Here is a 19,193-nt window from a genome sequence, read left to right on the forward strand (position 1 = left end):
ATACACATCTGTGAGCCTGTGTGAGTGTGCGGTGCCCTAGCTCCCAGCAGACTGCAGAAAAAAGCCTTTTCTTTATTTTCCTATCCCTCCTAAATCTTCCTACATCTCTGCTGTGGTCCTCCTCTTGACAAAGCTGCTTGCCAGTCCCGCTGAATAGCCCTGGCTCCTACAATACACAGTAAATTTCTTGCACAATTAAAACAAGGAATGAAGCTACAAAAGGAGCCCCCAAACAATGGAGTCAGATGACAAAACTGCAAAAGAGACCACACTGGGCCGTTTGATTAAGCCATTGTTGGGGTGCACAATGTACACCACTCCACAGCCCTTTTCTCACATATACCTCGTGTCAATCAAACGGGCCCTGTGAGCTAACAAGCTAAACACACATGCACTCTGACAAAACACAATAATCAAACAGATCAGGAACAAATTTGAAGCAGAGCATCCACACTCCTCTGACAGAGGCAATATGAATGGATGCCAGCAGTTAGGATATGTTAATGATTGTCTTAATACTGAGGTACGGAAAGAAATTCACTCCGTCTTCTCGTGGCAGCTGTGAGGCCATCCCTAAAGCTTTTCTGATTTTTCACTCAGTTTGAGCCTTAATGATGATGTGATCTGCTTTATATGTGACTATCCGGCTGCAGTTGTTGTCATCATCTCTGTGCTGTCGCCGTCTCCCACTCCCTCGCTCTCACACTTACACCACCCCTCCCGAAGTTGATAAATTCCCACAGTGGCTGTTGACCCAGCTGCCTTTGTCAAGTGGCGCTACCAGCAGGTGCTGTTTTCACAGCCACCCTGGCAGTCGTACAGACTGTTTAGTAGCGCTGCTGACCCCTGCCTGCTATTAACAGTGTTAGCTACAGACCCCCCAATTCTCCAGGGACTCTTACTCTTTCTCTCTCTCCTTCTCTTTTCTGTTTTCTTCCCTCCTTTGCTCTTTTTTAACTGCATGCAGCCTGCAACAACAAAAGCCAGCACGGATGGAGCCTGGAGTTGGGTGCTGATGGGAGCATGGGAATCAACTCCCCCCCAAACACACACACACACACACACACACACACACACACACACACACACACACACACACACACACACACACACACACACACACAAACAGTCGTAGAATCAGTATATATCAGGCTGTGTTTCAGTCGGAAAATTCATAAAGACAAGGTAAAGTAGACAGAAATGTCTTTACTCAAAATCATATGATGTGAGCTGAGAGATACTGAAACATCGAGACACACTAAAACAATATCTGTTCCAGTAAAAAAACAGTGTTTCCCGAACAAAAATACAAGAGCATCAAGATGTGGATTGACTGTCAATACTTGAGATGGATGAAGTACAGTATTCACGCCATTGTTACCTTCTATTATTGGTGATGAAATAGCTTTGACTTCAGCTTACCATGTGCTGCCTAGCCATGATTGATGAGGGCTGTTCTCCAAAGGTCTGAGCATTGCACACAGATATATACGCTCACACACTGACCCTGCAGCCTCTCACACCAGCATTGGTCCACAGGAGTGGACCCTGCAAGTTGTGTACATGTCGTCGCTGTCTGATGTGTTTCTACCTCAGTACTATAGAGCTGTACATATTCTTCCTCACTGTCTTTTGCAGAAACGCAAATGTGTGTGTGTGTGTGTGTGTGTGTGTGTGTGTGTGTGTGTGTGTGTGTGTGTGTGTGTGTGTGTGTGTGTGTGTGTGTGTGTGTGTGTGTGTGTCGGTTGGGCAGCAGGAACTTCCCAACTGAACTTGATTACGCACTAGCTGTATTATTTCCAGATTTGTGGAGCGTGATAGGAAATAATTCTGCTTCAGCCCATTTGCTGATGTGCGTGTGTGGATGTTTGTCTTAATATGGAATGATCACAATATGTCTCTTTGGTTTTCGGACTTGCCGCATGTGATGTGGAAATGTTTGTGTTTGTCTGTGTGCATTTTCCACATTGTGTTTATATCTGTTGGAGCCCCGTGTTAGCCGTGTGCATTGTTGCTCTCTTTAAGCAGGAAAAATGTAGGAGTCAAAACAATGAAAGCAGCCTATTTGACATTGGCAGTATCAAAGTTCTTTAAGTAATCTTCCACTGTAGATCCAAAACGAACTTGCATTGATAAATCATTGGAGAAAAAAACACACACCTCACATAGGTATATGCATAAATATTTGCCTAGATAAAGTCATAATTTAATGTCATCTAAATGCACTCCACTTCAGATGTGCTTATGTTACATGTCAGCTTAAACTGATAGCCTTGAAAATCCGCAGAGACCACAACATAAGGTGACAGATTTGTTGGCCTTCATGTTGTACCATTGGAAAATAGCTTTACAGTAAACAAATGGTTATAGCTGTCACGATATATCAAAATTAAGTGTGAGATGTTTGAATGGAATGTATTTTCTCCAGTCCGATCACAAATCACAGTATAGTATTACTGTGTAACTCAGCCAACATGTTTTGGATGAATGTTTAATTTTTGTCTAGCCTTTGCTTTTTGTTTAACGGGACGTTTTAGAAGGATTTTTTTTTAAAGGATTTTGCTTGAAACTTGGTGGAAACTGGTCATCTTGTAAATGAATTTACTGATGTATGTTTCTGGGTGAAACTTTCAAACAGGCACATAATTCAGTGTGCATCAAAGCGCAGGCAGGAAAGAAGGAAACCATCATTTACCAGCGCTATCAAACAACCTGTGGACACCGGACGACTGATGTCTGTTTTGTACATCATGCCAGTTTTTTTTTTATGTGACGTGGCAGCTGAACACAGAATGAATGTAGTGAAGATGAATGGGTAGAATTTAAACAACACATCAGACAAGTCTGAACTTGCAATCATTTATGTTGAATTACAGTAGAACTACACACCTTTGCGTCACACTTTGCTTCCCTTTGATAAATCTATCCACCCTGTTTACAACCGTAATTATTTCCAGTGCAATCACTATCTTTTGAATAAAACCTGAATCAAAACCTGAGGTCAGGATTTTGGCATGTGACCTTGGAGTCAAAGGTTTCAAGAGGCTGAAACTGTTGCGTTCACTTGTAATTTGACTGTTGGAGTTATAAAAAGCTTTTTCAGGCAGATTTACATGAAAGAATCTAAGTGAACAGGATATCCTCAATACTTTTATGTTTGATCAATATCCAAAGCAAAACTGGTGGGTTTTTTTTTTTTAAATTACACTCAACAGCCCCAGCACAACTGTATTGCCAGACTCTGTGTGACGATATCAGACAATCATCTTGCTCTCTACACTCTGTAATCTTTGCCATGTCACACGATGCTCCTGTTTTCCCCAGACTGACTTTCCCTTTCTCTATAACAACTGTTGCAGGCCACATGCCCCGAAGGAGTGCCAGCGTCAGGTGGAGCCACCAGAGCTGCTGATGACAGCTTGTTCCAGACACTGTAAGAACGGACACTGCACCCCCACCGGCAAGTGCTGCTGCAGCCCGGGCTGGGAGGGCCCTCTCTGCAGAGTTGGTAAGTGCACTCCCGCTGCCTTCTGAGTATTATCATCTGGACCAACATCCACATGTTATATAGCTCCTGATTTCTAAATGAGGCTTAGTAATGCAAAACATGCTCAGTGGGCCTGCTGTATTTTTCGATATAAATCACTGCAGACCAATTTGACATTGTTGTGACTTCATTACTTGATGAAGCAAATTTCCAGCTCATGTCTTACTTTATGTTTTGATCACTTCCTGTAACCGCAGCCAAATGCGAGCCAGCCTGCCGCAATGGAGGAGTGTGTATGGAGCCCAACAAGTGCCTGTGCAAGAATGGCTACTCCGGCGACCAGTGTGAGAAGAGTGAGCAGGGCATGCCCAACGACCAGGAGAAAGATGGCATACTGGATCACATCATCGACATGACTTCGTACCTCCTAGATCTGACCAGCTACATCGTATAGGAGCGTGCCGAAGGGGGCTGCTCCCCACCTTCATCCTAAAGTTGACACAAATCTACCTATCACCACCAGCAGACTCGAATGAGGCGTCCTTAATATGGCCTCTTAATCTCCCCGACACTCACAGAGACACACAAACAGATACACGAGACCCCCATCAGACTGCTTTTGACCCATGTCACCACACACCAAACTCTTCTTCCTTTCACCTATAAGCTACTTGCTCTTGAGCACCAGGCCTGGCATCCAAGCCGTGTTCACGTTTCAAAGAGACCTCCAGACAGCAGCGAGTTGATTGACAAGCATGGCCAAGTTATGGAAGTTCCAATAAGACATTTGCTCTCTGGAAATGCCTGCACACAGCTGGCTCCACGGAAACTCCACAGGGATGAACTGTTATAACCCAAGACTTGGAACATTTTTAGGGGGGGCAACCTGTTGCTTTACTTTAAACTCCCCCCAAAAAAAGTGGGAGTTTCAGAGGAGACAGTCAATTTGTTCAGCAATTCATTAAGGACTCTAAATTTTCAGGAGTTTGTGATGATGCTTCAGCAAGAACAAAGCAAAACAAATGTCTGCACATGCAGACTTTAAAGGAACGTGACCTGTGGGTCATGTAGAGCCCGCAGTGCCTTGTGCTTTACTACTCTGAAGGCACTTACACAAGAAAAACCATGTTGTCTCACTTGTCATGTCAAATCTAGTTTGTGGGCACATTGCTGTGATAGACAGTTACAGTATACAGCATGTGTAATTGTGTTTTGCAATGCTCACTTTTCATCAGTGTACAGAATGAATCTACAGCTGACAGACTGTTGAACACCGAAGGGAACATGGCCGAGTGACAAGACTGAACTTTAGTGCCAGTTCCATGCAGTCTGAACAATTTTCTGCTCTCGTGCACTGTATTCATTTTTGCTAATTCACTTTATTCTTCAAAATGAATTAAAACATGACGTAAAAGTGCAATGAGAGTAGTTTTACACTCACACTTCAGCATTACCGCAGGTATGGTTCAACACACTCCTTTCATTGCATCATACCCTGAACTCCAAACTCTAAAGGGAAGAGATAGTACGGTGATGTATATTTCCAATAGAGCTTATCTAAGTACTACTTAGCATTGCAAAAAAAACAAAAACAAAAAAAAAAACTATAGCATTACTATTGTTTATCATAGAGGAGGGTTTATTTTTTTAAGTGTAATAATATATGGGAGAATATGGTGTTTATAGAAAGCAGTTTTACACTAAGCTTTTCATTTCATGTCATTTCATGTTGTACTTATATATGCAGCTTTTATTAAAGACACGTGAGAATTTTTTTTCTTTTTTCTTTCTTTTTTTTTTTTTTTTTTTTTCAGTTTTTCTCCCCGGTGTAAAAGTAATGCATGTCTGTGCCTGCATGGAGTAATTCAGAGCAGTTTTGGGAGTCCATCGAGCTCCTTCTTCCCCGGACATATGGTTACATTACTGCTGTCAGAGATGTGTCTCTGTTGTGACATGATCAAAGTCACTGTGGAAGCGGCTCCGAGTCTGCAGCAGATCTTATCTGTGGAGAGCAGATTCGAGATTAATCCCGAAAAAGAAAAATTACTAAACTTAATTCTCTAAATGAGTGTCTGTCTCCCACAGTGTAGTCAGAAAACAGTGGAACACAGACGGAGATTTTCTGGAGCCTCGTTGGTTGTGCGTGTCTTTTCAGAGGCCTCTCTGAAAGACATCTCATATACATGCATGCCCTTCTACTTCCAAAGCCACAAATCATCCTATTGGAAACGCTACATCTGATTACTTGCCATTAAAAGTCATGAAGCACGCCACCAGTTATGTTTGAAGTCAAACAGTTGTTCACTGTTGTTCTGCTTTAATCTCCATAAAGAAGTTTCAAAAACAATGTTCAGTTGAAGCTCTGTTCGTCAATGCCACACTTGCTATTCATCTCCTGCTTTGCTCGTGAATTAAAATCAACTCTACCTGGTATTTGATGAATCAAAAATGAAATTCATGCTGTAAAATGAAAAAAAAAAAAGTTTTTTTAGCACTTAATGTGAAAGTTGCATTGTAGCTGCTGAGACGGCGTGGTGTGAATAGAATAACCATTTTCATTATTTAAGTAGTTATACAAATAAAATAATTATTTAAGTTCTTTATGTTGTTTTTACCATTGTACTGTACGTGACAATTTTTTATTCCTGTATTGTAAATAAAACTAGGGATAACTTTGTTTCTCTTCAGAAATATCAATATGTCTATTAAAATTTATAGCATGTCTGAAATGATTGTCTCATTTGCTTTGGGCATACATTATTCTTTTGAAACAGCATTGTAATTCACTACAATTTACTGTTTGAAATCAAATGAAAATCAATTTATCACTGCTGATAGCAGACACTTTAGGGCGCTGGACACAACTGGGGTGGAAGCGCACAGAAAGAGGAGAAAGAGGCAGTGGTAGGGCAGACAATACCCTTGTTGCAAATTTAGTTACCGCACAGATTCCGAACATCTCCCAACGAACAACAGTTGCACAACCAGACAACCCTGAGCACCTACCAGCAATACATCAAGCAAGACAGATACATGGATTAATAACTTTGATATTTTGATGTTGGCACTGGACCTCAGGCCCCAACACAGGCTGCCATTCCCAGAAGGACAGAGCCTAGAGCCCCCGGGTCAAGCAAGCCAGGACCCCACCCAACAAAAATGATCCGGTTTGAGTCCAATACGGTTTGGGAGCCATTCTGAGGCCAGTTTTCCCTCACAGTCAAACAACATAGGTTTAAAGTGCAATTGTCTGTCTGTGTTTGCTCTTGATGGACTGGTGGCCTGCCCATGGTGTACATTACCGTCCTCCATTAACAGCTGGGAATGTTTCTAGAGGAGCACTTGACCCTGGTGAGCCTAGGATGGTTGAAGTGGTATAGAAGACGGATGAGGAAGTGGACAAGTGCAAGAAGCTTATTTTATGTTAGAACCAGATATTAGTGAAGGGTGCCAACGTTGCGCATGAAATAGATGTTGGTGTAAATGAGTATATATGGAATAGTGATAAAACCTTGTTCACCTACTGTGGGAATTTAATAAGGTGAAATGAAATTATGTGGAGGTCGAATAGCAGTTTAGAAAATGTTGTTAGAGAAGTTTGTTGCCAGAAAGGCTTCAGTTTAAATTCCTGTTTCGGAAAGAGATTCTGTATGGGAAATGTTAAAGCAACTACTTGTATCGATGCTTATGATCACCACTGTGGGCTCTTGAGCAAGGCCCTCAAACCCAGAGCACTGTCCACTGGCTGCCCACTGCTCCTTCAGAATGGCTTAAATGCATAAAATAAGTCTAATGTACCGTTCATTCATCCGTATGCTCTACTGCTTTTTCTCAATTTGCAGTCACATGGTGCTCGTGCCAATCCGAGGGGACTGCAGGGTAAGGCAGGTCAAACCCTGGACAAATCACCTGTCTGTCACTGTTCAAACATGAAGAGACAGGCAATCACACCAAATTTAGAGCAACTTAGAGTCACCAATTGGCCTAAAGCACATTTTGGGCCTGAGAAAAGTGACTGGAAACCCATGCATGTCCAGGGACGACCTTCTTTCTAGAGGCAACAGTGCTGACCACTACTGCAGACTTGATGATGAGTAAAGACATTTTTATTCCATCTCCTTTCCATCTAGTTCTTTTGTTAAGTCTTTCAATGGTTTAAATTTTAAAAATCATTGACACCTCACATTCTGGCCAGGAAGTCCTAGAAATAAAGCAAAATACTGTCGCTCTTAACTCTGAGAGCTCAGCTATCTGTCATACGTCTGCAAATGAAACTTGAGCTCAGCTTTTGGTGACGACATTACCTGTCGCCAAGGGATGATGGTTAAATACAGAAGAGCTGTGCTCTTGGCCCAATATAGAAAAATTACGGGTAGGCCAGCTGCAACATTTCCACTGATGGTTTTTCCTTCAGTCAGGTAAAAAGAGAGAAGGGAAGGATATTAAGAAAATATTTGAAGTTAAACCAGAGCCAATGTGGCAGTGGAGCTCTGGTTTTCCCTTCATTCCTGCATTCAATGGAAAAGCTGGCGGCAGATTTGACAGTGAGGAGCCAGCCATGTGACGGCTGCTATGTCGTCATGCAGCGTCATGCCGTCGCCCAAAAGCTCGGCCCGAGATTTCTCATCTGACACAAAGTTCTGCGCTCTGTTTTTCGGAAGTACACAAACACATCAGCGCATGGAGCCACACACGCAAGAGCTGCTGCTGATGGCAATATTAATTTCCTTCTCCAAATACCAACCAGGCTTTTGTGTTGTATAATGATAAGTGAGAGGAGACCACCCACCTCACTCCAGTCTCACTCACTCACTCACACACAGACACACACCTACACAAAGTGCACATGCTGCCATATTTAGAGTAATGCGATACTAAGTTGTCTATGCAATGTTCACATCCAATCAAAATCGCATGAAATGGAACTGTCCAATAGCACTGCGTGGTCCAGCATATATTTTAGTTTATACACTATCTGTGGCATGAATCATTACTTTCATTTGGAATAGTTTTCTTTTTCCTTCCCAAAGGGCCCTTGTCTGGCTATCTTTCCCAAACAGTGTAACCCAGTACTTTGAATAAACATGAGGAGCCTGTATACCAAATATTTGTAGGACTGAGATGGCTGGAAGTGCATGCTATAATATTGTATACATGAGTGAAGGAGTGAGCACAAGCAATACTTATAGGGTAACAAGAGGAGGCCAACGGAGCTGGAAAACAATAGTCCTGATGAACATGAGCCACGTCATTTGTTTTCAAGGCAAAGGACTCTGTTATTGTGTGTACTTGTGTTTCTATTTGGTTGTAACTTATTCATTCACATCTAACCTTCAAATTCATGTTAAAGTGATTAATTGATGCAAACATTTGAGTTTAGGTTCAAACTCATTGACAAATGTGATGCATTAAAAGTGTTTAGAAGTTTGGGTTCTTTGCTCAGTCTGCCTGTGTGTCTGTGTTTATGTGCACAGTGTTGGTGTGTGTTGCACCATGTTGTTTTCAAAGTGGTATAAGCCTGATGTCGGTCTGAAGCACCAGGTTGAACTCCAGCTCCAGTCCTTCAGCATAAAGTGTGGCTGCTCCTCTTTTCTTCTCCTGGCTGTGTTGTATTTGTTTTAGTCATTTACTTCAGAGTTCTCTTAGTTAGAGTTCCTCTAACTGCACATCCACAAATATGAGCTTGCAATGTTATAAACACCCCTCATTACCATCTCCTCTCCTTCATTTATTCTGTTTTTGCAGTAGATGATCTTACTATAATGGCATATGTAATGGTTTTGCATCAGTCTGCTCTTTAATACAAAAACCCAAACTGCACTGCCCAATATTATTGCTGATGGCAATTTTTTTTAACCGTTAACACTGAAGTTTATTTTCTTTTATGTTTCATAATCGTACTCTTATTGCCAGCTCTGTGGCGAGTGTAACATCACCATATCCGAAGGCTTTCGGTATTTTTAAAACAAAAAAAGATGTATTGGCCATGAGTGTGGTTTGTGAAAGAATCACAGATGGAACAATTAAAAAAAAGACCCAAGTTGTTTGTCTAAAGCTGTTATAAAAATCTGTGATCTGAGTTTGCCACACTAGAGAAAATTATGCCATTAACCAATTGGCAAATGTAAGAAAAGATTAAAAAAGGAAAATCTCTAACAGTATAAGGCAAGTTTTAAAAGTAATTACAAAAACTGAGCTCATCTCCATGTGTCAAAGTCATTTATTTCTATTGCCAAATACAGTCTAATTTGATCTTCACTTGACTGGACCAATATAATTAAAGTGCAATAATCAATAAAACAACCACAACTCCACATGTTTTCTCTTTGTGTTTATGCTAATAGGGACTTCAAGAAAATTTTGTTGAGTATCTTTCTACAAAACCTAAAGAAGTTTCAACACCATGCATTTTTTTAACAATGGAATTAAATGAAGTCATGTCAAATATAAAACAACGTCCTTTATTTGAAGCAGATATATTTAAAATGTTTCTGCAACTAAAAATGCAACAAATGACCCAGTCCTTTTTTTTTTTACCTGTCTAAATCATTAAAAGGATCTGAAATCCTCTCTGTAACAGTGCTTTTCTGCTTCTGTCTGCTTCTGAAGACACATAATTTCAGCAGCCATCAACCTTGTACAACTTCTCCAACACAAATGCTAATATGACTAAGGCTTTTCCCAAGGTAACAAGGTTTGTTAACACTTTACTTGAAGCACCCCTGTATAACACACTATAAGTACATTATAGCGCTGTATAACTACAGTTATAAACACTCATAAACGATCACAATGCTTTATAACATCAGGACCCAACCCTAACCCTATGCTGTATAGTGGGTTATAAAGCATTGTGATCATTTATGAGTGTTTATAAACACTTATAATGTTTTATGCCGGGTGCTTCAAGTAAAGTGTTACCCAAGGTTTTATGTTGCTTTAACTATAACAGTGCAGCCTTCAGTAAATAAACCAGCAAGATCATCCAGTGGGCTGAAGTGGACCTTCCGATGAGATGATTTTGGGCCCCAAGCCATATGTTTGACACTCCTGTTGTAAGATGAGCCAGCTGTCGCTGCTTTCTGTCCTTTCTGTCATGGTTTAGTTTCTTCTGTTAATTTGACATTAGAACTGAGTCCATCCTGGTGTCTGATTGCTGTTCATTGTGTCGCCTCTGCCTGAGTGTGTGACATGTGGTTGTCTACAGGTTCAGTTCTATTTCATCCCTATTGACCACCAGAGTTGGTGATGAGAGCACTGGAATGTTTCCTTTGCACACGCACAGTTCAAGTATGTATACCATCAACGTCACTCATGACCCCTGGGTGACCCAGAAACAACCATACGTTCTGTTGTTCAACCCCAGGTTCGGTTCCTTTTCTCTTCTCACGTTCAGTTTGCATACAGCTTAAAGATTACGGGATCAGTGGATACGGCATCATGAAGCTCCGTCTGCTGGAAGCTTTGCAACCATGTCGGTGGGAGGTGCGCATTCGCCCTCCTAAAGGCTGCAATGTGATGCTGATCCCGTTCACCTATGTTGGTGACGCCAATGCGGCGTCTCCTGCAGTGAGAGATTCATTAGTACCCTCCGGGAAGACGGTAAGGTTGCTGACACTATTATAGCTATTATCATTAATGTTGAGTGACGGGGGATGGCGGCCCCCCCCCCCAGGTTTGTTTACATGGCGGCCATGGCTGTTAGCATCATGGTTGGTGTTGGCTTCAGAGTGCAGGGACACTGCTTGCATCCCTCACCCGGCTACAGAAGAGTAGCAACGAATTGGACTGGTGTAAGACCGTGCTTCTGACTGTTGGGTTTTCTCCAGCGTATGGACCTCCACCGTGGCCGTTGGCTGCATGGCGGGTGTTAGCGTGCTTTACTAAGCTACTTGCCTGGTGATCTGTGTTGTCTGTGCAGGCGGTGTACGCCCCCTTCCCTCAGTTATCACACAAACTTTGTTCTTATACCCACTTTGAGACACAGTTGTTGTCGTCTTGGCTGTACTGGTAGTTCGGTAGCTGTACGCTAGCCGGGCTACTCGGCTTTCGGAAGTGAGCAAGGTCTCCCCCTGTCTGCACGCTCTACGGCTATTGGCAATGCGGTTTATGTTAGCTTGGTCGCTGTGGTGGAAGCACCATTCATGCACTCTTCCCTCGGCTTATTTGCTCGATCCTGGCTGATCACAAAGGGACTAGTGTTGGCTTAACCGTCGCTTGTAAGGCCGCGTTGTGCTACTTCCGCTGTGGCTGTTGCCGAGCGGTGGGTGTTAGCTTGGACACTGCTGGTGGAAGCGCTGTTTTGCATTCTCTTTCAGGCTTATTAATATCTGCTTTGGCTGGTATGCGGCTAGTGTAGCTTGGCTGCTGTCGGTGGAGTCACTATTCATTTGGTTTTTCTCCTGGCTTATGGGTGACTAGCCTGGTCGTTCAGCGACACGGCTAGTGTTGGACTTAAACCACTGCTGATGGAGGTGCTGCTCATGTACTCTTTTTCCCAGCTTATTGATATCGGGCCGACCATTGGCACGTGGTTGGTATTACCTTGGGTTGCAGTTGAGGACTGTGTTGTGCCACCCCCCCAGCTGATCGAAGCCAACCGTGGCTGTTAGCTATACGGTTGGTATTAGATTGGAAGTTGTTTTTAAAGGCCACATTGACGCCCCCTTCTCCAGCTTGTTGATGCCAATCTTATCTGGCAAGTAACACTGTCTGTGTCGGCTTGGGGCCCTGTGACTGGGGAAGTCAGTGTTGTTCCCTTCCCCTGGCTTATTAGTGCCAGGCGCCATTGGAGGCACGACTGGTGGTGGTCTGTAGCCTTTACGGGTGGAGGCCATGTTCTGCCCTCTACCTGACTTCTTGGCACTGATCCTGTCTTGGAGTGACACAGTTTGGACCAGCTCAGCCCATGACAGGCAAAGGAGGTGGTCGTGCCCTCTTGGCCCATGGCGCCTCTGGCGAGAGGGCAGGAGGAAGAGAGTGCTGCTATGCCGCCATTCTCTCTCCTGAGCATAGCTTCAGTGAGACCCTGCAGTCGTGCATCTGCTGTGTAGGCAGCGTATTCCCCCTTCCCTCAGCTTATCGCACCAACGTTGTCTTCTGACCCGCTGAGCAGCACTGTTGGTGTCAGCTTGGCCGTGTCCGGCAAAGACAGCGTTTGCACCTGCCCCGTTCCTGGCAGGTGTGTCTACAGGAGACCAGAAGTAAGAGCTCGGAGCCTGTGGCTGGTGAAGGCAAAGCCTGGGGAAGGGTGCAACTTCCCCAGGCTTTTGTCACTGACCCTGTTTATTGTGGCATTGCTGGGCTCAGCTCAGGACACTGAATGGTCGCTGCCAGGTGGCCATCCCTCTCCTGGACATAGCTTCAGCCAGGTTTTACTGGCAGGCCTGCTTGGTTGTTGCAGGCCTCCCAGCGTCATAGGCAGGTGGCAACCTGTTGGGCTGGATATCAGGTAATTTATCTGCAGGGGCTTCAACTCGCTTGCGTACTCCCTCTCCTGTTGGAATCCTCTACCAGGAGAGTAGTGGCTCCACATGGGGGCTGTGTGAACAATTTGGGGTTGCTTCAGAGAAAGCAAAGGCTCTCCCTGAGGAGAGCCGCCAGCCTCTGGGCCAAGACACGCTGTTGCACCCTTGGCTAATGGGCTTCCATTTCACTTTCGCCACTTCCTCTGTTCAGATACGCCCAAGGGAATCTGTGGAGCATGGTTCCTGTGCTACACAGACTTTCTTGCAGCAGACCTCACCGGCTCTGTTTTTACGTTTGGCTACTGGAGGGCCCGATTGGCTGCTGAGCAGCTGTACGGAGCCTGTCCGGTGTACCAGCTTGATTGGCGGGGTGCCATCCGCCTGGCTGCACTCTGACAAGTGGAAATTTAAGTGGTGCAGCATCCTGGTGCTTTGACTTTGACCTGGTGCTCGGCCCCGCAGTCTTGGATACTTGAAGGCTCCTCTGGGGGGAAGGCACCCTCCATCTACCCTGAAGGTGCAGGTGCCAGCGATGTCAGCCACAGACCCGCGCACATCGTGCTGGATGGCGTGTGTCAGCCCATGGCTACAGTGGGTGCCACATAAGACCATTCTGATGGGATTCCAGTGCTTTCAGCAATGCCTCAATTTTTTTTTTTCTTGTTGAGAATGAAGATGGTCTTCTGTTCAACCAACGGTGGCACCGTAACTCCACTTTATGTGGAGTAATGGAGCAGATTTACTTTATCTAATTCAATGGGGACAAAATCAATAAATCTATTGATGTTGTTCTAATAAAACCGTAACCTAATCCAATGTGTGTTCATCTACAGGAATTTACATAAATTGTTGTGCACACAGACAAAATTAGATATCTTACATGTTACAAGTATGTATTCCCTGATATTCAGACATGTATCAACAACAATAATTGAAAAGAAATGTAAGTTTTTATCTTCACTAAGTTGTTCAGTCTTTCCACACAAACGTCTGTTCCCTAACTCTTATAGTACATTCAGAAAGAAATCCCAGGAATGAAACCTCAAAATGAGTGGTGTTTGTAACTTGAACCTGAAGAGTATTTTTTTCTTTCCACTTCACATTTGTCAGTTTGTGACATTCAAAACAGCGAAATTTGAAATGGAAACTACAAATAAAGTGTTCTGTTTATTTATTTCCTGTGTATGTATTTATGTCACTCATGTCAGTTTACCTAAAAGAGCATGACAACATCAACACAAATATTTGAGCTTGATATCCAAGATCTTAATATTAAGACGACGCCACAAATGTCAGCTTGAAACGACTTTAAGAGTTTTATTTTTTGTTGTCGGCTCTGAGTTAGTTTGGTATTTATCCTGCCTAGTACTTAGTGAATAAATAAATATTCTGTTTCTCTTAAACTTTAGGTTTCTCAGAGAAAGAACTGCAAGTTTATATGGAAACTTTCAATATGCAGTGTTAAAAAACAGATATACGAAGATCACCACTGGAAAAGCATTGAGTCAAGCTGAAATGGGCAGTTTTTTCTTTCTTTTTTTTAATGGCTTCTGGATCGCAATTTATTTCATTTGAAATAGACCACTGTGGTTGAAGTCTTCTGTTTTTTATTAACAAGGTTTCTTGTCTAATACATTTCTTCATCAGAGCCACATTACAGTCCATTACACTGAAGGACTTCACAGATTTAATGTTATGATACCACCCATGTCTGCAGATGACACTTTTCTGGAAACTCTGTGTGAAACATCTCGTCAAGTCTTGTTTGACTCTCCCTGCAGCGGGAATAAGTGTTTCCATTGTGATCTAACCATACTTACCACTTCTCCACAGTACCACAGAACAGTGGTAATCGCTGGTAAAGCATTTAGCTGACTTTAAAGTCATGTGCTATAAGCCGTATGAGTTCAGTATATCTTATTGATCATATGCATTAGCTGTAGTGTTTTTTTTCCATTTTGCCAAACTTCTCCTGCGATTCGGAATATAACTGTGTCACTGACTCCAAACTACACACAAGGACATTGGATCAGTACTGTATAAACATCTGTTTCAGTGGTTGTGTGTCTGTCAGTGCATTTTGTTTTCCTGGATGTGCACGTGTTGCTTCGCATTCACATCGGTCCTCCTCTTCTTCAGCTGGCTTTGTGTCACACACACACTTACGCACACACTGACCTTGTGTGTTTACTCTGGTCTGACTCAGTGAGCTCAAATGCTGAAACACACGACAGAGGCAGCCGCAAATTCCTCGTCAATGATCACTTATTAATGAAAGCGCACTTTCCGAGCAGGCTCCTGCTACTGCTGCTTTCTCTCTCGCCTGACTTAACTCTCAGTTTATCACGTGAAAAAACAAACCGCAGCCACCGACCACCTTGGAGGACATTTGGGTGCGCAGCAGCTGTTCACATCGGTCAGTTGGTTTTAATATTTTAGAGATTCTTTATTTTCTTTTGTCATCACTCTCACTCTGCTATCTTTACACCTCCACGATCTCATGTTTCACATTTCCTCAGTTCGACCCACAACCTCCGATTCTCCCTCGCGGAGGTTTCCTCTGCTTTACATGGACTCCACTCTTCTCCCTCCGCTCTCTCTGCTCCTGGATTCAGAGCTTGTTTACTCTCCCGGACCACAGCACTGACTCGTATCCATGAAATGATGCAATTAAAGTTCCCACTGTGGCTCAATCTGTCATGTTAACACATGCTAAACCCCCACAGGGAGCTGAGAGCAGCACTGTGTGTTGGCTAACAGGTAAGACTGACGGGGGTGAGGGGTGGTAAAATGATGGGAGGCTGACTGTCCTGTTGGGAGCGACAGAGAAAATGTGTAAAACAATGACATCAAACAGCAGTGAGAGAGAAAATACTTGCGGAATATAACAGCTCAGTGGGTGTTTACCACATGCGTCTCTGAATGCCCACATCATCCTTCAAAAAATAATTAGTATTTATGACTTGTGTTTGCTTATTTATCATCTTCCAATCAGGGAAGCATGTCATTAAAAGAATTAACAAATCAAGTAGGCAGCCAAGTGCTCTATATTATGTGTAAAATAGAGAAAAAAGCAGCGTTGATCAAGTTTAGACATTGACGGTGAAATGTTGGACCAGATGATGTGTTGATGTAACGTGTCGCGTGATTTCTGATGAGCGCACTAAACGGTGGACACCTGGAGAGTGGGTGGAGGTCAGGCGTGTCAGTTTAACACGTGAGAGCTGGCAGCAGACACTGGTGAAGACATACAGAACAAATGTGACACCAGTACGATGACTGAGCTGACTAAGAGACAATAGTTCATAGGCACAGACTCCTCCTTTACATTTTAAAATGTCACAACGCATTTTAATCATCCTAAACACTGAGTGACAATTACTTTTATTGCTAATGTGCTATATATTCCCATATTCCCAGTAACTGCACCGTCGATAAGACCGAGCCAGCAGCTGCTGTTCAAGAACCTGTCCGAGATTTTGTTCCTTCTGCTCGATTAGCCTTCTTTGTTTTCTCATGGTAGTAACAGTTTCTCAGACTCTCCACACGCTCTTTCTGCTGCTCTGTTTCCCAGACATTTTGCAGGCAGCAATGGAGGGTTTTTTTCTGTCGTATTGTAGCATTCCTTTGTCATACAGTCATAGGTTGTCCTAAAAGTCACAGAAGTTACGAAATGGCATCCTCACATAATTTGCCTGATCGATTGTTTGCATATAACTGTAATGGACGCTGTTCAGAAAGACCATAAAGTGAGTGGAAGATACATGAGCATGTTTAGATACATTACCTTTCTTTTGGTTATTTTTGATGGTTAGTTCATGACTGTTGCGCTTTTTATGGTAATGATCTGCTGTGGCGACCCCCTGTACTGTACTGGGGGAATCACTGAGTCAATTTTGTCCTGTGTTGTAAAATGTTAGAAAATCCCATTTATTCTCGAATGTGGTGATTTAATTTCTTGTGACAGTGAAGAAACATTTCCATTTACACCCCACTTTGTAAGCCAGGGTGGGATCAGTGGCAGTCATGCGTGATTCATTGATGTGGGTCTCCTCTCTGCTCTGACTGCAGCTTCTACTGGTGGGGAGGCCACTGTGAGACTGACCGCATGGGAATGCTTCAGGGTGGGAACGAGCCTCACACCATCACACGTTGTGTATAACATGCTTTCTTCAAAGTCTCCAAAACACTAGAAAAGTCTAACAAAACACTGGGAAAAAAGTATACAGTATTTTTATATATGAGTTGCTTATTAACAGAAGTTGCATGAAAAATAAATGATTAAAACTGAAGTGTGACTTATGGTCTGGAAAATACAGCAAATGGACTTTCTTTATAGCTAATATTTGCTCCTTCAGCATTCCCAAAGTGTTGCAGGCTGAAATTAGGATTCAGTGTCAGTGCTCAAGGACACTAGGAAACATGGGGACACACCAACCTTCAGATTGGAGGACAATCAATACAGAGCCTCTGCAACCCCTAACATTATATACCACACTTAGACCATTAACGTTGTGCAGCTGATTTCTTGATCCACTCACTTATCAGCACAAACTGGTCAAATCCTTGTCTTTATTTTGAACTTATCTTAATCTTATATCTTACATTTACATCTCAAAACCAATGAACCTTAGCTGTCTGCCAGAGACAGTCAACCAGAGACTCAAACAAACAATGAATCCAAAACAAAGGATTAATCAGTGATGCATGAATTTGGAGTGTGGCATTCAACATTTAATTGAATGGCTCAAGTTTTATTTCGTTTCTCCAGAAACAGTGTAGCCTTTGCCAAAAAAAAATCTCTCTTGTGGTGCAGTGCAGAACTTGTCCACTGAACAGTGTATTGTCGGGTTCTTTGGCCATTAACCACAAGCATGTGATTGTGATTAGTGTTCTGACTAATTTGGGTTTGGTAGGTCTCACTATGAGAGTGAAATTACAGTGGGACATCAACTGGATAGGACCATATAAATCTGATATCTGTCCGCCTACAATGAGAAGCAATCTTGAAGGATAAAGTAAAATCTTCTAACATTCATGTTTGTATATTACTGTCTCTGAATGATTTGAAACAGGCAATGGGGAAATCTGAATTTATGATGGTACAAACCTCACAAACGTCACTGGAGTCGTGTTATTGTGATCAAATGATGATACAAGCATTGGAGGGTTCAAAAAAAATAAAGTTAACATAAAGTAGTAGCTTGTCTTACTCTGGATTTTACTTGTGTTTTTGACCAAAGAGCCTCGACCACTTCGACTTTCTTTGGAAGAGAGCAATGTTTTGTGTGTTGATGTCTTGCTCTCTGTCATGTCTCTGTCTGTGTGTTTGGATCATGCACATCTCAGCGATCTGAACTGAAGCTGGATATCGACCCCTGACAGCAGTGCTTGTTGCCCTTGGGCTTCTTGATGCTTTGTTCTTGTTGAGGAATTAAAAAAGAAAAAGCTATCAGAACTTGGTTCCTCTACGTCATATTATTCTGCTATCAGAATAAATCAGCTACAAAGCTCCCATGTGTTTTCATTCCTCCTACATAAATGATGATCTTAATCTGTGCTCTATATTCCCAGTTAAGTAGACACAAGGAATAACAACAAAATTCCTTCATAATAACTTATGTGTGACTAAAATATGATCCCATGCGTGTATGTGCTGCATCTTTATAATCGTATCTGTCGAATATATTTCTGCCTGGACAAGTGTATGTGTCGGATCTATGTGAGCGCGCACTTGGCTGTGAAAGACAACACATCGCTCTTTGTCTACTTCCCCTCCATGATCCTCAGTTGGGCTAGGTAAACAACTGATGTCGGCTGGAATGGACCACCTAAGTATAAGTTTCCATCTGGGGGTATATCCTCAAAGCAAAGCAAGGAAATTTTCCGAAACACATTAAAAGGAGTTATGCAAATGGTTTACGGCAGCGCTCGTGTGGCTGTATTGTTATATTAATCTGTATACACTGCGGCTCATCTTGGCAGGATGCTTTGTTTGCCTTCACTCTTAATCTGCAGGGCTCATCTCAAGCTTACATCAGTCAGAGTCAACAGAAGGACATACGCCCCAGTCTTACTGCTAACACCAGTGCTAACACCAGGGTCAACCACTCAGTGTCCGCGTGCCTTTCCGTCCATGCATTCGAGTGTGAGTGTGTTTTTGTGTGTGTGTGTGTCTATGAGTGCACAAAAACAACCAAGTAAAGCCAAAAAAGGTCAGTGAGATGACTTCAAATGTC

The 19,193-nt window shown here is 42.9% G+C and overlaps 1 protein-coding gene across 1 annotated transcript in view; it reads left to right on the plus strand.

Annotated features, from left to right (window-relative positions):
• Window positions 1-5,073, plus strand: part of hhip (hedgehog interacting protein) — a 29,304-nt gene extending 24,231 nt beyond the window's left edge. The window contains exons 12-13 of the mRNA XM_030093995.1: window positions 3,360-3,508; window positions 3,745-5,073. Coding sequence (XP_029949855.1) covers window positions 3,360-3,508; window positions 3,745-3,941 — 346 coding nt within the window. The 3' untranslated portion in view covers window positions 3,942-5,073. The remainder of the gene's footprint in view (window positions 1-3,359; window positions 3,509-3,744) is intronic.
• The last annotated feature ends 14,120 nt before the right edge of the window (window positions 5,074-19,193 follow it).

The sequence above is a fragment of the Salarias fasciatus genome, chromosome 6 (genome assembly GCF_902148845.1).
Source record: "Salarias fasciatus chromosome 6, fSalaFa1.1, whole genome shotgun sequence".
In the NCBI taxonomy this organism is placed as follows: Eukaryota; Metazoa; Chordata; class Actinopteri; order Blenniiformes; family Blenniidae; genus Salarias; species Salarias fasciatus.